Source organism: Hylaeus anthracinus, unplaced genomic scaffold, assembly GCF_026225885.1.
Source record: "Hylaeus anthracinus isolate JK02 unplaced genomic scaffold, UHH_iyHylAnth1.0_haploid 12002, whole genome shotgun sequence".
Lineage (NCBI taxonomy): Eukaryota > Metazoa > Arthropoda > Insecta > Hymenoptera > Colletidae > Hylaeus > Hylaeus anthracinus.
In genome coordinates this window covers 1-20,516 of record NW_026534349.1, presented here as the reverse complement: position 1 = coordinate 20,516, position 20,516 = coordinate 1, and the positions used below count along the sequence as shown (strand labels likewise).

At 32.6% G+C, this 20,516-nt stretch overlaps 6 protein-coding genes across 8 annotated transcripts; 4 read left to right on the top strand and 2 right to left on the bottom strand.

Moving 5' to 3' along the window:
- Positions 1-36: 36 nt before the first annotated feature.
- Positions 37-1,899, top strand: LOC128891947 (uncharacterized). 2 transcript variants are annotated; one of them, XM_054151945.1, is made up of 6 exons: positions 37-399; positions 469-597; positions 697-1,012; positions 1,072-1,377; positions 1,483-1,619; positions 1,690-1,899. In XM_054151945.1, exons 1-6 carry the CDS (start codon positions 366-368, stop codon positions 1,848-1,850), a joined length of 1,083 nt encoding a protein of 360 aa, XP_054007920.1. In that variant the 5' UTR covers positions 37-365; the 3' UTR covers positions 1,851-1,899. The 2 variants fall into 2 exon arrangements, with proteins under 2 accessions (XP_054007920.1, XP_054007919.1); XM_054151944.1 differs by having other exon boundaries at positions 38-399; positions 469-1,012.
- A 593-nt stretch (positions 1,900-2,492) lies between these two features.
- Positions 2,493-5,878, top strand: LOC128891949 (ubiquitin-conjugating enzyme E2 G1). The gene is made up of 6 exons (XM_054151948.1): positions 2,493-2,653; positions 4,262-4,364; positions 4,448-4,545; positions 4,621-4,799; positions 5,114-5,236; positions 5,319-5,878. The coding sequence occupies exons 1-5, from the start codon at positions 2,608-2,610 to the stop codon at positions 5,192-5,194; spliced, it is 507 nt and encodes a 168-aa protein (XP_054007923.1). The 5' UTR covers positions 2,493-2,607; the 3' UTR covers positions 5,195-5,236; positions 5,319-5,878.
- A 1,267-nt stretch (positions 5,879-7,145) lies between these two features.
- Positions 7,146-10,683, top strand: LOC128891945 (serine/threonine-protein kinase Chk2-like). Of its 2 annotated transcripts, XM_054151943.1 has the most exons (8): positions 7,146-7,663; positions 7,780-8,055; positions 8,184-8,440; positions 8,499-8,702; positions 8,771-8,944; positions 9,022-9,186; positions 9,263-9,481; positions 10,347-10,683. In XM_054151943.1, exons 1-7 carry the CDS (start codon positions 7,516-7,518, stop codon positions 9,479-9,481), a joined length of 1,443 nt encoding a protein of 480 aa, XP_054007918.1. In that variant the 5' UTR covers positions 7,146-7,515; the 3' UTR covers positions 10,347-10,683. The 2 variants fall into 2 exon arrangements, with proteins under 2 accessions (XP_054007918.1, XP_054007917.1); XM_054151942.1 differs by lacking the exon at positions 10,347-10,683 and having other exon boundaries at positions 7,158-7,663; positions 9,263-9,956.
- LOC128891951 (succinate dehydrogenase [ubiquinone] iron-sulfur subunit-like) lies at positions 10,091-12,508 on the bottom strand. The gene is made up of 5 exons (XM_054151950.1): positions 11,454-12,508; positions 11,012-11,268; positions 10,559-10,856; positions 10,361-10,483; positions 10,091-10,259 (listed from the first exon to the last, which is right to left on the bottom strand). Exons 1-5 carry the CDS (start codon positions 11,640-11,642, stop codon positions 10,122-10,124), a joined length of 1,005 nt encoding a protein of 334 aa, XP_054007925.1. The 5' UTR covers positions 11,643-12,508; the 3' UTR covers positions 10,091-10,121.
- Positions 12,509-12,755: 247 nt separating this feature from the next.
- Positions 12,756-17,829, top strand: LOC128891941 (trifunctional purine biosynthetic protein adenosine-3). The gene is made up of 17 exons (XM_054151922.1): positions 12,756-12,977; positions 13,238-13,320; positions 13,489-13,578; positions 13,658-13,905; positions 13,973-14,172; positions 14,257-14,451; positions 14,542-14,672; positions 14,760-14,970; positions 15,045-15,180; positions 15,289-15,511; positions 15,587-15,781; positions 15,936-16,191; positions 16,278-16,481; positions 16,648-16,794; positions 16,885-17,153; positions 17,240-17,497; positions 17,591-17,829. The coding sequence occupies exons 2-17, from the start codon at positions 13,243-13,245 to the stop codon at positions 17,774-17,776; spliced, it is 3,027 nt and encodes a 1,008-aa protein (XP_054007897.1). The 5' UTR covers positions 12,756-12,977; positions 13,238-13,242; the 3' UTR covers positions 17,777-17,829.
- LOC128891948 (dnaJ homolog subfamily C member 28) lies at positions 17,798-19,704 on the bottom strand. The gene is made up of 5 exons (XM_054151946.1): positions 19,294-19,704; positions 19,011-19,142; positions 18,807-18,902; positions 18,377-18,730; positions 17,798-18,302 (listed from the first exon to the last, which is right to left on the bottom strand). Exons 1-5 carry the CDS (start codon positions 19,399-19,401, stop codon positions 17,910-17,912), a joined length of 1,083 nt encoding a protein of 360 aa, XP_054007921.1. The 5' UTR covers positions 19,402-19,704; the 3' UTR covers positions 17,798-17,909.
- Between the last annotated feature and the right edge of the window lie 812 nt (positions 19,705-20,516).

Sequence of the window (20,516 nt, the reverse complement as noted above, 5' to 3'; positions counted from 1 at the left end):
TCAAGTGTTTTCGAATTTCACAAGATTTATGATGATTACCTAATCTAGTCTATCTTAATCTATGAAAACTGGACAAGATACCTATGTATCTACAATAGTGGTTATCTTTTATCTGTCAATACTATAGTTAGTATAGTTTGTGGAACGAGTTTTTGTGTATAAACAACATTGTTTGTTTGGTAACGATGATCGCAAGAAAATTGAAATTGTGCGTTAAAAATTACCCAGTTGAAAATATTATTCCCATTTAATGTGACAATTTTGTTTATTACTAAAATGTAAATTACGCTTTTGTTTCGTAAATTAACAGCGAAATTAGTGAATAATTTTTCGTCACAAGTATCGCATTATTTTATTTTGTAAATATGACAACGTTAAAAGGTGTTTTCCCCGATCCAAGTAAGATATAATTATGTGACTAATTTTTAGCGATAATTATATCTTTAATAATTGTTATATTTTCCTTAGAACCAGTAAAGCAAAAAGATTTCATACACGAAAATGTAAGGAATCTCCGTCGTATGGAACAATGTTTGCATACAAATAAAGAAGCAGAAAAAGTGCAAAGACTACGAATACACGAACAAAAAAGCATTGGTAATAAATATCAAAATATTCGATCAAAAATGAATTCAAATCTTCAGGTAAAGAAGCATAAATGCATTGATATAAATTTAATCGTTAATAACAAAACAGATCAGCAACCAAAAACGTATATAAAATCCAATTCATCGATGCTGAACAAAACTACCGTTACAACTGTTACAAGGAATACGCTACATCCAACCAGAAACAATCATTCGTCGATTAAACAAAAACGAAAAGAGTGTAAGAATATGCATAAATCTGCAAAGAAAACAAATGAGAAAGTTTCATCAGACCCTAATTTGTCGTGTGATTTAACTAAACATACCGATAACAATAGAAATGTACAAAGTAAATTCAGAAATCAAGGTATCCAAACACTGGATGCAAAGGAAATGGATAATTTATATTCCGATGGGATGATAAGGTACGCATTAAGAATAATTGTAACGTTTTATATTTCATGTTGACACAATTTTCCTACAGATACCCTTCAAAGAAATGTTTAAACAATAACGATGCGAAAAATAAAAATGAACCAAATCAGCAGAATGATAAAGCTTTAAGAGATACAACAAATACACCTTTAGATCAAGGGGATGTTAAAGTTTATGATAAAGGTTTACAGAATAAAAATAATTCAAAAGGTTCCGAATTACTTCCATCTAAAGCGGAAGTAGATGTTGCAAAATTAAATAAGAAATGTACTTCTGTAGCTAGTAAAATAGCGACACGACTAAATAACAGTAATAATGTTCCTCCAGCCAATTATCGCAAGGGTGTTGTTCCTAAGTATGATATTACAAACCCATTTTCTGTCCAAATTCATTAATATAATGCTAGTAATTCAGAAGATTCGATCGCTATTTTATTATGATCAAATTATTGGTTTATTAGGTATATAAAAACCAGAAAGGAAGCTCAAGAAAAAGAACTAAAGGCCAAAGCAGAGGAATTGGATCCTGATTGTCCTAGTGGTCACGTTCATTTACCCGAACATGAGCGCAAAGAAACATTGCAGATACTGAAGAAGAGTATGCAATTAAAGAATCGTTTACAATAACGTTTCTTTCTCTTATTACAATTTTTTTATCGACATTACAGGTTATCAAGATTACGTGAATGAATTAAATATGATGCCTATAAAAACAGATACCCTCAGGGCACAACAACGGAAGACGGAAATAGAAAAACAACTAAATAAATTAGAAGAAGGTATAAAGGTTTTTTCCAAACCTAAGGTTTACGTAAAAATGAATGCATAAATTATTATTTTGTTGTGCAATATATGTTACAATAAAATCATAAACTGTATATATTTGATATTTTAATAAATCTATACACTCATTTTCACACTTTAGTAAAAGTATGATAATGCATTTCGAGAAAATCGCAATTTAAAAATTTTAAGCGTACTTGTTTGGCATCTTAAGAATAATTCTGAATTTTTATCAGTTGATCCAGAGTAACATATAAATCCTTCCTTTCGCAGAATTTGTCATTTGCAAATTCAAATACAATAAAGAAGATGCAGTAGGAGACACAGTAACTAAGTAATTCGTTCGATAACGAAATGTGCTGAAAGATCCTGTAATTTTCATTCTTGTGTTCATTTTTCTATCTTCTACTTCTTACAAACAAAAGCACGAAGAATAATTCATAATTACGAATGAATTAAAAAAATGATAAATTTGTGCTTGCAGATTACAAATGTAAAAGTGATTTCTTTTTGTTTACAATATTAACCGTTGCTACGAATTTTCATACATATTTCATTATCCTGGACCAATAACAAATATTGCTTATCGATAACTAAAAGTAATCCGTGCTGCAATATATTTGTTAAATTTCCAGCAGAGAGCGCAGGTGTTTGATCAGGCCGGCGCACAGAGAGACGGAAGAACATATGTTTTAGCAGTGACGCATGCGCAATCATTGCTTCCGCGACGTACCTAGCCATCTTTCCAGTCAAGCAAAAGTGATTGTTTTCAGCTTTAGTCTTATTTAACGGAACTTTTATTAATGTCAGAGCCACAGTCCGCGCTTCTACTACGAAAACAATTAGCAGGTACCCAGTAAATAAACGTATAAGTGCTAAGTGTGATCCGTGCAGCGCATTCGAGCTCGAGAAAAAGCCGGAACCGTTTTCGTACTCCAAACTCGTGCGATCTCGTCGCTGCCGTGTCTCGACCTTCGAATTTGTCTTTGTGAATATTTTTTTCCCGCGGTATCAGCCTCACTGAGACCTTCGTAATTTTATCTGGGCACCGGTTAAGCCTTTCGTTATCTCATGGTGGCTCTGCGCCCGATTAGGGCGTGAAAATCAATACGGCTACGCGGAACCGTAGTGTACCTCCCATGAATAACTTTAACCTAGCATTCAGTATCGCGTTTACCCCGCGAGTATAATCTCTTAGTCCTGATAGAAGCCGTTTTCGCATACAGCGAAGACCGGTTTTGCTGTTACCGAAAATAATCGCAAGCGATGTTATTTATAGCATTTCGCACGTCACACCGTGCACAACGCGGTTTGAACTAAAAAAAAAAACAGAGAAAATCATGCCCGTGCAACGACCACCGAAGGTCAGCTTTCTTCAATCCATACTCGATCACTTTTCACATAAGATTCACGCCATAAAACATCTCCGTTGATTATATCGTTTTTCTCCACGCTTAAATTTCCTTTTTCATTCTACGATCAATGCTATCGCGAGCTTCCTATTGAAATTTTTACGTGAAATATCATATCAACGTTGACTCACCGTCGTTAACTCGTGGCTGCTGACGGTTATTTAGCACGGGTCGATTTAACCTAACCTGTACGCATCGAATAACAAAAGTGTTCTGTCGTTTCTGCAAATGAACTTTAATCCCGTATTAATCGTTTTCTTTTAATCTTTTCAGTGTTAACGAATGTACGTTTGTACGTATTGTACGTATTGTACGTACGTACGTACGTACGTACGTTTAAACAAGTGCTGCATAATCTCTTTCGTTATTGGTCCACATAAAATGTAATCATTATTTCGTTTTGTTAAGTTTCGGGTAAGGTAAAAACTAGTGTAAAATTTATTATTAAAGTTTAGTCAGACACTCTGTGTTCTACTGGCTTCTTGAAGTTGAAGAAATGTGCAAAGACACATTCATTCTTAAATTGTTGCAAATTTTATAGTAGAATTCAGATTTTCATTTCTATCACCTTATTTCTAATTGCTAATCTAATTTTCCATCGGAGTCTGCAATTTGAAAATTTCAATCGAGAATTTATCAAATGTATTTAGGAAGAAAGTATATATTATCTCTGAAATATTTAGTTAAGAGTTTGGAGTATATATTTTTTATAAACTGTTATTACGTCATTTCTTTTTAAATTGTTCAATTACAACAATTCTATTCTTATTCCTCTTTATTATAGGTTTCTAAATTTGTCTTTAACTTTATTTTATTTTATTTTATGTGATGGATAAACTTGATGAAAGAGAAGTTTGTGCATCGCTAGTTTCAACCATTTTGTGCTTTCTTTTGTTTGAAAACATATAATTTTAGTCTTTTTACATTTTATTACTCTGCATTTTATGTATTTATAATTTTTAAGTGAAAATATTCTCAAGCACATATTTAATATAATACAATCGACAAAAGTGCTTCGCTTAGGTTTTCTTCTATTCTTGTATAGAACTAAATAAAAACCCAGTAGAAGGGTTTTCAGCAGGCCTCATAGATGACAATGACATATATCAGTGGGAAGTACTCATTATTGGACCTCCAGATACGTTATAGTAAGAAATTAATTTATTCACAATCAAATATAATACAAGTTATATAATTTCATGCAATTTTATAAGTATTTTTCACCTTTTAGTGAAGGTGGGTTCTTCAAAGCACACTTAGAATTTCCAAAGGAGTATCCACTTAGGCCACCAAGAATGAAATTTATAACAGAAATATGGCATCCAAACAGTAAGTCACTTCTCTCTAAACTTTAGAACCTACTCGAAGAAAAGAAATAGAAATAATACTATGTTGTATTTATAGTCGAAAAAAACGGTAATGTGTGCATATCGATTTTACACGAACCTGGAGATGACAAGTGGGGCTACGAAAAAGCATCGGAACGGTGGTTACCAGTTCACACAGTCGAGACTATCCTCATAAGCGTTATTAGTATGCTTGCAGATCCTAATGATGAAAGTCCTGCTAATGTGGATGCTGCCGTAAGTAACATTATATGTGTTTATAAAAATTAATTTTTATTTAGTATTCAAATGCTATTTATGGTAATTATTTACAATAGCAACAACTTTGCCTATTTTATGTTGAAGCGGGTATGTCATCAAGTGTCTCGGAACAAACAATATTTGTTGTCAACTTATCGAGACTTTTCAAGACATAATCATTAAGTGATAGACAAATATTTTTTGCTCTAGAATGCCAACTGTCCTTCCCATTTGAACCATTAAAGTGGTAAGGTTAATGCTATTGTAAATAACTATCTCGCTTACTAACAATAATTGTTTGAATACTACAGAAAGAGTGGAGGGAAAGTTACACAGAATTCAAGAGAAAGGTGGCGAGGTGTGTCAGAAAAAGCCAAGAGGAGTGTTCGTAGGAGATGAATAAATATTCAAATGGAAAGACTTATTTAATTCTGGTAAGTTTCACGACGTACGTGTTACGTGAATCTCGATATTTCTTCTTTGCATTTCGATCATTCTCTTGGCATATTGATGTAGGGAAGCCGTAAGCACTGTAAAAAAGAAACCGATGCTCAGCATTAAGCTAATGAATCACAGTGCCACTAAAAACGGATAAAGCCTGACCCATCCTTATGCAGTGCGAGGGAGACAGAGAGTATGTGTGAAAATAAAAGATAAGTTCGCACGCCTCTATCAAGTTTATACCACCGCCACTGACGTACCATCCATTGATACGAAGAACATAAAGGAAATACATGCAGCTCACCTTTTACATAATAAACAGCTAAAAAACTAATTTACACGTATACATAAAGCAAAAAAACATCATCTGTACGATTATTACCTTAATACTAATAGTTACAAACATAACTTCCCTGTCCCTCCTGCTCAAGAGCTAGACCTACCCTTTACATCAGAAATCCTGTAATTTAAAATGTTTACGTTTATCATTGAATAATAATTCCTTAGTGTCGTTTCGTATTTTCTTACTTTCGTAATAAATTTTTGTAAAGTCGAATACACGGTACATATATGCTACAATCGTTAATGTAATGCCAGTAAAAAATGGAAACAAAATATATGTGAATTAACTGTGACATCCGCAGCAAAGATTATATCGATTAAGCTGTACAATCACGGCTATACAAAGATATGTGAAATTTCTAACGAACCGTAAGTTGCCAAAATAACGAATTCTAATTAAAGTGATAATAATGCTAATAACGATATTATTAGAAATATACCATTAATTACAGCTAGTAAACGTAACATAAGATTAGGTACACATTACAATGACTGTATACATTTTCTTTCGACCTGTGTCAGTTTTGTAAAGTGATTATTTGATCCTAACTTTCTATTAGATCGAAACTTGCGGTTCCATATCATGGATGTGTTTAACTTTAAAACATTCTTTTGTTCAACTACATACAATTTTATATTGCCAATTAAATTTTACGAGGTGAAACATGTCTATTACATTGAACCTGTTTTCGCACATTTGTTCAACTCGACAAATGCTATATGATATAACAAAATATTTTCTAATACTTATCACTGAAACAAAGTAATCACTTTTTATACCGTGATTTAACTATTTCCCTTTGTATAAGAGCTGATAATGCTTTATTTTCAACAGATTAGAACATACTCTAATAAAATTTGCTTTATTTCGTATATAAGTTCTTTTTAATCCAATATCATTGGTTTAACTTATAAATTGTTACTTAATAGTCAATAAACTGAGTATATAGAAATGAGATGCAGAAGAAGACAACACAGAATAGAAGTTTCAGCATTTAAAAGAGAATGAAGCACTGATAAAAGAACAAAGATTAAGACGAATGAATGTGATGCTATATCTTATTATTGATTATTGATCAAATGTGACACATGTATAATTAATTGTACAATTTATTATCATCTAAAATGCATTACAATATGTGACATGAATTTTAAACCACGTAGATACAGGTGATGTCTGATTTATCGACATTCCAAAAGCATTCGAATTATACAGGGTATGCTAAAATCGATCATTCAAACCCTGAATGTATATAATACTCGTCGAAATAAGCAGAAATGTGTCGAAATAAAATTTGCCTCCACCTTATAATGCCTCATAATTCGAAAATGTATTGTATGTACGTATCAAAAATTTGGACCATCAATTTTGGCACATCCTGTATACTGTACAAAATTAAAGATTTTATTTTATAAAAGGAATGCGTATTCTATCATCAGAATTTTGACTTGTTCGAACGTACACAATTAAAGAATCTGTAAAGGGAAACATTTATAAACTAGTATTCGATAAATAGTAATACTACTAAATAGCGGTTCAACCGCTGGTTTGCCTTTGTTTATTGTCATGGAAACACAGTCGTGAAAGTGAAGTTTGGAAACTTTACAGCCACGATCAGCCGTGATTTCAAGAACGTGTTGACATCGTAAATTACGTTATAGCCTAAAGTTGTGCAATTTAACGTTACATTTCTTGTATGTTTCATATAATTTTCTAAATAATTGAATCGTCGAAAAATTCCTGTTCACTTATCAATAAAGTTTATCGCGCTTTAAAAAGTAATCGAATAAGAAACGAGGCTGAAATCGTATGCTATGGGTTAGTATCGTTCACGGTGGATTTCATCGCGATTTATTGTTCTGGTATCGGAAATTTAAACGTGTTCCACGAATATTTGTTGGTTTATATTGAACCAATTAATTTATAACTATGAACGATGAACACATTGTTCTAACTTTACCCGATACTCAGAGTACGGATTCAGTATGTTTAACCCAGTCTCAAGCATTATCACAAGAACAAACTATGATTGTGTGGGGGAGATTATGCCCAATTCCTGTAGCTTTCAAAACAGTTGGTAAATATATTTATATCTGTACAATTTCTAAGATATATACGTTTAATTATGACTCGAGAATATAGTTTGCGTTTTTGTACTTGATAATGCTTAAATATAAATAATTATTTATGTAGAAATGATCAGAGACGTCTATACACTTGGTCGGTCAGAAAAATGCGATATACCTATAACTGAAAACGAATTAAAACCAAAATGGCTGAGTGTTATAAGTAAAATACACTTTAGGATAACAAGGGAATTTATTAATGAAAATAATAAGGATACCGTAATATACTTGGAAGACTTGAGTCAAAATGGAACATTTGTTAACAAAAAGAAAGTGGGCAGAGGAAAGAAGGTCGTACTTGAAAGCAATGATATTATATCTTTAGCACAATCTCACGTTTCTGGTATATATTTATACTTTATATGTTATACTTGTAGTAGTACTGTCATATCTGTAAATTCAGTATCTATAGTACATGTTAAATCATCTCTTATAGAGTAAGCTAAAACATCTTCTCCCTATTTTTAACAGTATATGTATTCATGAGCACTATTGCATTCGAGTGCAACGATTTACCTGTAGAACTGAGAAGCAAATATGCTGTGTCGCGTAAATTAGGATCTGGGGCATGCGGGGAGGTAAAATTGGTGTTTTCCAAGGTTGGTTGTAAAAAGTTTGCCATGAAAACAATCATGAAATTAGGCGACGGAACAAATGGTCAGAGACATCCTTTAAACGATCCTGAGAAAATTATGAACGAAGTTAGAATATTAAAAGCTCTGAAACATGTAAGTTTGCACATTTACAGAAATAATAATATCGTATTAACAAATATTTTATTTTCAGCCTTGCGTAGTTCGATTGGAAGAAATCGTGGATAGTCCGAAAGCAGTATATATAGTTCTAGAATTAATGGAGGGCGGTGAACTTTTTGAAAGAATAAAGAGCAGAGGCAAATTGTCGGAAAAGACTGCGAAATTAATTTTTTATCAAGTTGTACTTGCCGTTAGTTATCTTCATGACTCTGGTATAACTCATAGGGATTTAAAGGTATTACTTGAGTAAATGTATATATTTATGTTAAGAAGAAACAGTAAATGAATATTATCAATTTATAGCCAGAAAACATATTACTAGCTAGCGATTCGGACGTTACATTAGCTAAAGTATCTGACTTTGGTTTGTCAAAATTGGTTGACGCGCAAACCATGATGAAAACATTCTGTGGAACTCCTATGTATGTTGCACCGGAAATATTATTTAGTACTGGACGTGGTTCTTATACGAATCAAGTGTGTACATTAAAGCGTATATTCACGCATTAATTTATTTAAGAATATATAGTTTATAACATTTTCAATTTTACTAGGTAGATGTATGGAGTCTAGGAGTAATACTGTATGCTTGTTTAAGTGGTTCTGTTCCCTTTAATTGCCACGACAAAAATTCTAGTTTGCAGGATCAAATAATGAGAGGATGTTACAGTTTTCCTGTTACAAAATTTGGACACGTTTCAGAGAAAGCTATAGATTTGGTATAAGCACGATGTTATCTAATACAGTTCTATAATGAGAAATGTGTATTTAGTTTTTAATAATGTTACTTTTTAGATCAAGCGCATGATGACCACCAATCCAAAAAAACGGATTACTATAAAGCAAGTTTTGTTACATCCTTGGTTGCAGGATCGCGAACTCCGGGATACCATGGACATTTTATTATCAGTAGATAACGAGGAAAATATAATACCTTCAAATATTCCCAGCAATTGCCAATACAAGAATGAAAAATACCAACGTTTAAGAAAACGAGCGCGATTGGATACTTAAGTACAAATAATATATATTATAAGAATTACCTACTTGAAATTTCTTATTTTCCAATACTGTATTTACAAGATAAAATATTAGAAATTTGTACTTTTGCACAATCATAGACTTTTTCATAATGTTGTTTTAGAAACAGTGAGATTCAATCTATTTGTTATGTATTGAGAAATATATTTATGATATAACGTGATTAATTTCCAAAATAAACATAAGTTCACAGATGTATCGTAAAAAATTAACGTAATTCATTAAGTTGGTAAAAAGTGAAATTAAAAGTAATTCCATTTTTTATTGAGTTACCTTGCTAGTACAATCATAGCGTCACTAAAAATAACATTAGTTACAAAAATATTTAACAATGAAACTACAGTATCCGAGATGATTACCAAAATGTTGTTTAAGTTATAATATTAAGAAATTATTTTTGTACTTTATATACTTCTGGTCATTAAACATTCGTCAACTATTTTATGTACCCCTTTTTTATACGATTTTATTGATGGAATGAAATTCAATGATGTCCAACTTGAAAGTATATAAGAACTTGTATTTAATCGAAAAAAGTCCGTTTTATATACAATTGCGAGTATCCCAGAAATAATATTTCGTCGACCTCGAACATTTTTTCTCTCTCGTATATCTATTCTTCTTTGCATTGGTATATTTCTTCGCCATTGCAAGGATTTGGAAGTGGAGTCTCCATTTCTGGTCGTTCTTTTTTAGCAAGTCCAGCTAACAATCGCTTTATTTGGGCTATTGCCTTTCCAGGATTCAAACCCTTTGGAAAATTGTCGATGCAATAATGAAATACAAATTTTTTGAACATATTGTAGGTTCTTTTTTTTTTTTTTCTTTTTTTTTTTAGATAACATTTAATACCTTTGGACACGTCTTTGTGCAATTGAAAATGGTGTGACATCGATAGACCGAATAAAAATCTCGCAATTTGCTGAGTCTTTCTTTGTGTCCCATATCGCGCGAATCGATTATCCATCTATATGCCTAGAGATACTCAATCTTTATCTAATATGTTACTCGTTGAAATCGACAATGTATTTATGTTTCTTTGAAGTATACCTGCAAAAGTGTTGCGGGACCCAGGAATTTATCACCAAGCCACCAATACGGTGGACAGGCAAAAGTGCAGCATCCACAAAGTATGCATTCGTACAAGCCATTGAGTTTATCTCTATCTTTTGGACTCTGCAAAATCTGTCGTAAACCAAGAAAGTTTTCTTCCCCTGGACGCTTTAAAAATGGCTCGATATTTTGATATTGTTTTAAAAATTCTTCCATGTCCGTTATCAGATCTCTAATTACGTACGAATGCGGTAGAGGATATACAACTATTGGTTTCGGTGATTGTGTCACTTTTCTGGTAGCAAAGAAGGAATGTATCAAATTTCATGGTAATAAAAACAAATACATCATTTTCTTTCGTGTTTATTAAAATTTTTTAGATAGTTGGCGTTAATCGAGCAAGTATAAATAATTTTAAAGCAGTAACGTATTTTCATGATGTCATATTACGTGATGCAAGCCAAGGTGTTGACACCGTTTATATTCATCGAACAACTTCCACAGATTCCTTCGCGACACGATCTTCGGTAAGACAAAGTGGGATCGTGTTGTGCCTTTATTAACGCCAACACATCCAAAACCATCGTACCGCATTTATTTAAATCCACCGTGAATTGTTGCATATATGGTTTCACGTTTGACTTTTCTGGATTCCAACGATATACCCGAACTGTTTGGAGTCTCGGTTTCTCCTCTGTTTTCCGTTCCTACATATTTTTTATTAGTAACTAAAAGTATTAGTAAAAGGGGTTCAAGGATATAAGGTTTCAGGAATAGAAAGGGAACGGAATAGTGGAAGAATATATGAAAAATGTAGAAAATATCAGTCTTTATGGCGAATTTGAATTTTCCCAATAACAAAAACTGAAATAAAATATTTTCAATTGCTAACTTCTGGAGGTGTTTTGCATTCTTTTATAACAGCGATTTGGGAATCGACAATGTTTTCTTGTTCGGTCGGTTTCTTGTCCGTTTTGTCAGTGAACATAAATCTATGGCATCGATGATTGCTTCGACAAACAGACGAAATTGTAGAAGGCCAAAGTTGCCTCGAGCGACCGATGATGTTGATATTAAACATGCTTGTAATAAATATTTCTGAAGAAGATTCGTAGATATGATATGTCAGGTTACAAGGACATGTTTTAATTGCTTCATTTTTCGATCATTACGTTTGATGACGATAGTGCACAATTCTTCGCCTACTAGATAGAAACAAATTATCATCGTTCAAAAGAACTTCACCGTTGTTTGCATCGTTTGCATCAATTTCAAATCGATTGCAAAATGAGTACATTTATATAGAAAGATTACTGCTCGCTAAGCCGCTTCGTGAGCGGGTGAGTTTAGAAATTTTTCATTCTCAAACATGTATTTAGATCGCTCTCTGGTAGGAGTCAATCAATTCAATTGCATTCAACTGTATTCAACTCCAATCCGATACATTAGATTTTTATATAACCAATGTACAATACTATATTTGAAATAAAAGTACTAGGATCTAGTACGATTTATAGAATTACCGTAAATAGAATTACCGAACCAAGAGGTTCATTATTTGTTCGACATGTCTATTTATTATTGCTTACAGTATCATTATTTTGTTAGAATGTACACAAAAGCATCATATGTATCAAGTATTTGACGTAAGTGTTGCTGTAACAACCGATATTTCCTACTATCTCTTTGTAAACATATTTTCAAGATTTTTATTGTTTAAAACTTTCGTATTCTTATAAATATAATTAGTGTTTGCGCAAAAATCCATTTCTATTGACACTCATAGAAATTTATAAATACTTGAAACCAATTTTATTTATTTATAACTGCTAGGTGTGATATTAACGAAAGTTTTTTAAGCGATGTAAAAAAAGACCCACTCTCGATACGAAGCCAATTAGTATTATATTGTAACCGTCTATTTTTATAAGCAAGAAAGAATATTTTGTACGCTTCTTTTGTTCCAGAAAAAGTTCCATTTATTTTTCTGATTTGTCTTCAATGTTCATGTGTTTTTGCCGAACACGTGTGTTTCACAATAAAAGATATGTATTCTTTAAAAGTCACGAATCGTTCTAAGAGATCAGAAGTTATCGGATACGCGGGTTATAAAGTATTAACCCCTGCGAAGAATCAGTCTTCTTTATATACACAAATGACGATACATGAATAAGTATTTCGTTACAAGTAGTTCAATTAACATAAGCGAAAGGATATTAAAGAATCTGTACATTGCTTCATTGCCACCTGTTGCTTCGAGTAACGTGGTATGTATATACACAAATACATGCTTTAAATATCATAAATCGACCGAAGAATAGAAGCACGTGTATGTATATATATATATATATATATATATATATATATATACTACTATCAAGAGAACGCGAAGAGAAGATTAAAAACAATTGAAAAGGTGCGTACTGTGTCGAAAGTATATAAAATAATTATTACTAAGACGAAGGTTATAGTTTTTTATAGTAATTTACATTATATAAGACACTATATTTATGATAGCAATTTGTCACTTTTATAGCGTTATAACAATGATTTTTATTCGATCATTGATAACATAATCAATACTGTTAACGATATTATTAATTTTATTACGCTAAAGTGTAACTACTCTTTACTATATTTTGTCATATATGTATAATACTTGGATATATCCTTCAGATACTATGCAGTACACAGTTTTGGTTATCGGTGGCGGTGGTAGAGAACATGCAATTGCTTGGAAACTTTCACAATCTTCAAATGTGAGTGTTTTAAACATAACGAATTAACATATAAATGAGATACATTTATGTATTTAAGTAAGATTTAGTGGCAAAAACTCTCAGTCTAATACTCTTGTAATCATAGTTTACGTAACTCATGGTGATACATTCATTCAATTATATGGTTAAACTTAAATGGTTTTGTAGGTGAATAAAATTTATGTTTCTCCTGGAAACAGTGGAATTTCAACGGTTGATAAGGTTTCCCTAGTGAAACTAAATATTAAAAATAATAAGGTATTTTTCAGATTATTCTCATTATTTACTTTTAACATATATGGTATAAAACTGTACTAACATTACATATATTTTCTAGGAAGTAGCAGAATGGAGCAAAAAAAACAAAGTAAATTTAGTAGTCATTGGACCAGAAGAATATTTAGCCAATGGTTTAGCGGACGAATTAAAAGGTATAGGAATCAACTGCTTTGGTCCACAAAAGGCAGCATCCAGAATTGAAGCTGACAAAAACTGGGCAAAAACATTTATGGATAGATACGAAATTCCTACAGCAAAATGGAAAGGATTCACAGATGCAGAAGAAGCAAAGCAATTTGTGACAAAGTAAATATAAAAATGTATTCATAGATACTTTCCTTAAAATTATTACATGTGTAACAATTTATTATAGTGCATCATTTCCAGCACTTGTAATAAAGGCTTCAGGTTTAGCAGCTGGAAAAGGAGTTATTGTAGCAAAGGATAAACAAGAAGCATGTAAAGCAATAGATGAAACTTTGACAGAAAAAAAGTTTGGATCTGCTGGAGAATCAATAGTTGTAGAAGAGTTACTCGAGGGAGAAGAGGTCTCTATGCTTGCATTTACAGATGGTATACGATATAAAATATACTTAATAAAAGATTATAAAAATTAATTCTAATATAATAGTAACATTAGGGTTTCCTTTATTATAGGAACGACTGTTGTACCAATGGCACCAGCGCAAGATCATAAAAGAATATTTAATGGAGATATGGGACCAAATACTGGTGGCATGGGTGCTTACTGCCCTTGTCCTTTATTACAACAAGAAGATTACGAAGTAGTAAAATCAGATATTCTTCAGAAAACCATTGGTGGTCTCAAAGAAGAACAAATTCCGTTTGTTGGTTCGTTTATACTACAAATATATTAAAATACAAGTTAAATTTTTGAAAATAATTGAACATGACAGAAATTTATTGCGTTTAAAAATTCAGGTGTGTTATATGCTGGGCTAATGTTAACAAAAGATGGGCCTAAGGTTCTAGAATTTAACTGCAGATTTGGAGATCCAGAAACACAAGTGGTATTACCGTTGCTAAAATCAGATTTGTTTACGATTATGAAGGTAATTAATACTTGGCGAGTCACAGTTTAAAGAACTGCTTAATATACCAATTTTACTAACATTAATTTGAGATATATTGTCTCTTAGGCTTGTTGCGAAGGTTCGTTAGTTGAATCTTTAGTTACATGGCAAGAGGATGTATTTGCTGTTGGCGTTGTGTTGGCATCTCGTGGGTACCCAGCGTCGTCATCAAAAGGCCAAGTTATAACAGGCATCAATAATGTTTTGTGTAAACCAAATCATTTGATTTTCCATAGTGGAACAGATATTTCTCCCGAAAAAGAATTTTTGACTAATGGTAAGGTAATGGTAAGCTTATATCGAAATATCATGAATAATTTACATATTACTTAAACGTTATTTATTTATTAGGAGGAAGAGTACTAATTACAGTAAGTTTAGCATCATCATTGGCTTTAGCTGCTGCCAAGGCAACACAAGCTGCTCAAAACATATCCTTTGAAGGAAAACAATTCAGAACGGATATAGCACACAAAGGAATTGCAAGGTGCGTTCAATGTAGGCCTTATCGGAAAAGAGTGGAACATTATTAAGCCTGAGCCTTATATACAAAGGTATGCGGATAAAAAAGTATTAACGAAGTAATATTTTTCAGATCTATATTGAATCGTGGACAACTTACCTATAAAAGCAGCGGTGTAGATATAACTGCAGGCGATTCGTTAGTTTCAGCAATTAAGCCAGCAACATGTTCCACGCAACGTTTAGGTACATTAGGTTCGATTGGTGGCTTTGGTGGATTATTTGACGTAAAGGCAGCGGGTTACAGAGACCCAATTTTAGTATCTGGTACCGATGGCGTTGGAACTAAATTAAAAGTATGAATGCGTTTGCAATAAATATAACAAAAATTTCGTAAATGTTATTTATCAGTTTATTTTTTATTTTTACAGATAGCATTTGAATCTAACAAACACGATACAGTGGGTATAGACTTAGTGGCTATGTGTGTAAACGATATTCTCGCACACGGCGCTGAACCATTATTCTTCCTCGATTATTTCGCCTGTGGTAAATTGAATGTTGATGTAGCTAGTAACGTTATAAATGGAGTAAGCGAAGGATGCAAGAGAGCTGGATGTTCATTAGTAAGTGGGAATCAATTTTCAGATTTTTAAGTATTTATTGAATGTGATCATGAACCAAGTTTTTCTCTACATATACATTCAATCAAGTATCAGATACATTAATTTAATTAATTACTAATTACTAAAATAAATTTAACAAAAACTTTATTTTCAGATTGGTGGAGAAACGGCAGAAATGCCTGATATGTATTCCAATGAAGAGTACGATTTAGCAGGATTTTCTGTAGGCATTGTAGAAAGGAACAGATTACTTCCACGTGTAAACGACATAAAGCCTGATGACATCGTGATTGGTCTTCCATCAAGTGGAGTACACAGCAATGGATTCAGTCTCGTTCGGAGAGTTTTGAAATTGGCAAATAAAAAATACTCGGATATAGCACCTTTCTCAGAACATAACCGGACATTTGGTATTTGTTTATTTTATGTTTTATTTAGTCTTCATAAATGTAGTTTATTTGTATTTATTGGTATATATATATATATATATATAAAGGCGACGAACTCTTGGAACCGACAAAAATTTATGTAAAAGGTGTAATCCCCGCTTTGCAAACGAATTTGATCAAAGCATTTGCGCATATTACTGGAGGAGGTCTTACAGAAAATGTACCAAGAGTTTTACCAAAAAATATGGGAGTAACATTAGATGCGACTAAGTGGAAAATACAACCAATTTTTAGTTGGCTAGCAGTTATTGGTAAGAGAAAAAAAACTTACGCATGGACTAACAGGGTTAGGACACTGCTGACTGATTTTAATGAGCTTTGGCATAGTGCCGATGTAGTTGTCCCAATAAGTCTTAATATTGGAGATTTAAGCTCTCTCTTTTCATTTATGCGTATCCATAAATAATTAATATTTAGGTGGAATAAATAAAGAAGAAATGTTAAAAACATTCAACTGTGGTATTGGCGCTATTTTAATCTGTTCAGAAAGAGATAAAGATGAAGTTTTACTTAAACTACAAACGGAAGATCCTAAGATTATTGGCCATATAAATGAACAGAAAGGTAACTTTTACCAAATATTATTTAAATATAATTTTTTTTTTATGCGATATCTTTACACGTTGCGAGTATTAATCGTACAAAATGTCGTAGACAATCAAACCAGGGTGAATGTTCGAAATTTTGAAGAGGCCTTAGAATTGGAAATGAAACGATACGTACCAGACATCGTTATGGGATTAAGTAAACCTTTGAGAAGAGTAGGTGTTCTCATATCTGGTAACGGTACTAATTTGCAATCACTAATCGATGCGACTCGAGATCCAGCGCAACATATCGGTGCAGAAATAGTCATAGTAATATCCAACAAACCAAATGTTGAAGGACTTAAGCGAGCCGAAAGAGCTGGCATTAAGACAGTGGTAATTAATATTTGTTAACTCCTTAATTACTTATTATTTCACGTTCCTATATTATTTATATTTTCTCCTTTAATGCTGGATAATAGGTTATTAAACATACCGACTATCCCAGCCGAGAAGCTTTCGATTCAGCGATGAATGTTGAACTCGATGCCGTTGGAGTTGAAATAATTTGTCTTGCTGGTTTTATGCGCATTTTATCAGATAGCTTCGTAAACCGTTGGCGAGGTGCGCTAATCAATGTGCATCCGTCGTTGCTACCCTCCTTTAAAGGTGCTTGTGCCCATAAAGATGTTTTAGCAGCTGGTGTACGTGTTTCAGGGTGTACAGTGCATTTCGTCGAGGTACAAAATGTTCTTGATATGTTAGATATAAAAACTTGATCTAATACTTGTAAAAATAACTTGGGTATATTTCTGGATGAAAATTCTTTTTAGATCGATATAGATTCTGGAGCGATCATCGAACAAGGAGCAGTACCCGTATTACCACATGATACAGTAGAGACGCTTCAGGAACGAGTGAAAACAGTCGAACATCGCATATTTCCCCTTGCTTTAAAACATTTAGCTACCGGAAGGATCAAATTGAAAGAAGATAATTCCATTGTATGGAATTACTAAACTTCAAATATTTTATAACTATTTTTCATCTCGAATTATATTTTTTATTCAGATACGTAGTTTATTATTCACAGAACTACAGAGCTCTGGAGCTCCGTTAACAGAAAACTCACAAAGTACTATATTTCATTTCCTATGAAATTTTTTTATTAATAATTGAAGATATCAGTCCAAGTATACCTTCGTCATGGTTATTAACGATACTATTAGAACGTTTTCTATTTATTTTCTCTGGAGGTGTAGAAAGTGCTTGTTCTGCAAGATCTTCCAATTTAATATGAAACATTTGTTTCTGAAGTATCGGTACTAATAAATTGTATTTATCTATTTTATTATTTACACGTTTTGTTGTAGATCTAAAGTCTTGTACAATATTCTTCCAAGATGCTTCGTCTGCGCAACTTAACGGGAGAGGACCCACTTCGTTTCGTGCTTGTTTTAATTGCTTTCGTAAATTTTCGGTTTCTTCCCTAATCTCTTTAGATAGTTGTATCCATTCCGGAGTAAATCCATTTTCTATTAATACCTATAATTTAATTATTCGTATAATGTATTGTCATCTAGTAGTATAAATTTTTAATTAAAATTGATGTTTTATACCTCGTTTAGTTTATAAGTAACGAAGTCAACGTATGGGTTTCGGGTAATCGTATTTTCTTTTAGAGGTTTACCCATTCCAGATAGGTTCTTAAATTCACCTTTATTCATTGCTTCCTGAATTAAATCTTCTACCAACCGATCCATACCAAAACGTGTTTTAATATCTTTAGCACGCTCCTTATCTTGTCCAACTAATGTGTTACGTTCCTCGGCATGCAACTTTTTCAACCTATGCTCTGTCACATTATCAACTGCTTTCTGAGCCCTCTCTGCTGTATATAACTTTTGTCTTTTACTGTATGTTCCAATTCCTACATTGTAAGTTAAATAATGACGATGTTGTGGTGCTGTATGCTAAAATGGTAGTAAAGATACATTTTTGATTATACGAATGTCAGACATGCACGTATATTTAATACAGTATACATACTTTAATGTCAAATTCTTCAACATAAGACAACTTTACATCCTTTTTTTCTTTTTGCTCCATTCTTGCCTTACGAATCTGTCTGTAAGCATTCTCAATCTATACAAGAGAAAATATTATTTTTAGATAGATGTTACACACAATAAATTGCATAATTTGTCGACATAATTAACAAGAAGTCCTTCCAGATAAAGGATCGTATTATACCTCAGAAAATTTGGTAGCGTTAGCTTCAGATGTACCACTATCTGGATGAAACCGTTTTGCTAGGTAAACAAATGCCAACCTTAGAACTTCATCCTCACAGTCTTCCGACACCTCCAATGTTTTGTACCAGTTCTTAATATGCAATTTAATAATGCATGTACATATAAATTTATGACAATAACATTCACAGTATCTAGGATGATAAGTCTTACTACATTATTACTAATTATTATGCCTCTCGATTAAAGTTAGTTTTAATAGGTGAATATTGTAGTACATATACCTTCATACTATGGCGATGTTTAAATCTTTTTACGACCATGAAATCCGAATACGGAATGCAGGGTATATACTCAACTGATTTTCCATAAAGGCGATTAAAGTTTAACATGATTGTCAAAAAACTTGAATACTGTAATGATGTTAATATATTTTTTTTTATGATTACATAATTGGTTTAGATATTACGTGTATATCTACGTTTATACTATTGCGAATATATTACTCCAAATAACAAGTAACCTAGCCAATTTTGCAGCCAATATTATTCTTAAATTATGTTTCAAGCGATAATAATTTAAACTTTATTTTCATCGTAAACCAAATGTTAACGCGGTGTTAAATAAATATTTAATTACTATAAAAAGTTACATATTTGATAAGAATGATACAAGACGTCAATTTAATGACGTTAGAAACACGTGAGTATATGTGAATGATACAACATGCTACGTGATGTAAGCTGAGCACAGGCGACATAACGACATAACCTCATCGAATCTTGTTACTTTAGATTTCTTTAGGTCGTTGGTAAAAAGGAAAAGAAGGTGCGTTATTTTTTTTTACCCATGAGTATGGCAAGCATTTATTTATTCATAAACAGTCTGAGATCGTAGTTGTATCTAACATACAACATATTTCGTAGGGAGAAGAGAGGAATACGAGCGAACAAATCTGCGAAGTTAATCGACTTGAATTCAATATTGTGAGGTTTTAATCAATAAACATGTTTGTTTCTATTTAAATGTAACCTTTACAGATAGATTATCAACTACGTATAAGGTGCCCCAACAATACATAATAACACTGTTAACGCATATAACAATATGTAAATATTTCAACATTTTCAGGCACATTTTGTCAATAAACCGAGACCAGAGCCACTTATCGGAATCCCTTTACTTACTTGACATTCTTTCCACAGAACTATAACTATTCATAGTTAAGGAATAGTTGACCTGCTCTCTCTGGCAATCTTCAGTTCTATAAGCACACATTATTGAAGGGAACACGCTAGAATAAACTAATTAATTAGCATAACCAGTACTAACAACGATACCAAAGATTAGCAGGCCTAACCCGGACCTAACCCAGACCTAACCCAGACCTAACCCGAGGGTTATCTCTGCGCGGGTTATCTCTGCGCGGGTTATCTCTGCGCGGGCTATCTCCGCGAGGGTTAGGTCTGGGTTAGGTCTGGGTTGGGTCCGGGTTAGGTCTGGGTTG

Bases quoted from the DNA above. Each gene is read 5' to 3' on its own strand.
- LOC128891945 (XM_054151943.1), top strand. From the start codon at position 7,516: ATGAACGATGAACACATTGTTCTAACTTTACCCGATACTCAGAGTACG. The intron at 8,441-8,498 runs GTAAGTTTGCAC...TTTTATTTTCAG, and splicing joins TATTAAAAGCTCTGAAACAT to CCTTGCGTAGTTCGATTGGA. The intron at 8,703-8,770 runs GTATTACTTGAG...ATCAATTTATAG, and splicing joins TAACTCATAGGGATTTAAAG to CCAGAAAACATATTACTAGC.
- LOC128891949 (XM_054151948.1), top strand. From the start codon at position 2,608: ATGTCAGAGCCACAGTCCGCGCTTCTACTACGAAAACAATTAGCAG. The intron at 4,365-4,447 runs GTAAGAAATTAA...TTCACCTTTTAG, and splicing joins GGACCTCCAGATACGTTATA to TGAAGGTGGGTTCTTCAAAG. The intron at 4,546-4,620 runs GTAAGTCACTTC...TTGTATTTATAG, and splicing joins AGAAATATGGCATCCAAACA to TCGAAAAAAACGGTAATGTG.
- LOC128891948 (XM_054151946.1), bottom strand. From the start codon at position 19,401: ATGTTAAACTTTAATCGCCTTTATGGAAAATCAGTTGAGTATATACCC. The intron at 19,143-19,293 runs GTATATGTACTA...TTGCATATTAAG, and splicing joins AACATCGCCATAGTATGAAG to AACTGGTACAAAACATTGGA. The intron at 18,731-18,806 runs GTATGTATACTG...CTACCATTTTAG, and splicing joins TTGAAGAATTTGACATTAAA to CATACAGCACCACAACATCG.
- LOC128891947 (XM_054151944.1), top strand. From the start codon at position 366: ATGACAACGTTAAAAGGTGTTTTCCCCGATCCAA. The intron at 400-468 runs GTAAGATATAAT...TATTTTCCTTAG, and splicing joins AGGTGTTTTCCCCGATCCAA to AACCAGTAAAGCAAAAAGAT. The intron at 1,378-1,482 runs GTATGATATTAC...TTGGTTTATTAG, and splicing joins CGCAAGGGTGTTGTTCCTAA to GTATATAAAAACCAGAAAGG.
- LOC128891941 (XM_054151922.1), top strand. From the start codon at position 13,243: ATGCAGTACACAGTTTTGGTTATCGGTGGCGGTGGTAGAGAACATGCA. The intron at 14,452-14,541 runs GTTCGTTTATAC...TTAAAAATTCAG, and splicing joins AGAACAAATTCCGTTTGTTG to GTGTGTTATATGCTGGGCTA. The intron at 14,673-14,759 runs GTAATTAATACT...ATTGTCTCTTAG, and splicing joins ATTTGTTTACGATTATGAAG to GCTTGTTGCGAAGGTTCGTT.
- LOC128891951 (XM_054151950.1), bottom strand. From the start codon at position 11,642: ATGTTTAATATCAACATCATCGGTCGCTCGAGGCAACTTTGGCCTTCT. The intron at 11,269-11,453 runs GTTAGCAATTGA...AAAAATATGTAG, and splicing joins AATGCAAAACACCTCCAGAA to GAACGGAAAACAGAGGAGAA. The intron at 10,857-11,011 runs GTAATATGACAT...CTTTGCTACCAG, and splicing joins AACACCTTGGCTTGCATCAC to AAAAGTGACACAATCACCGA.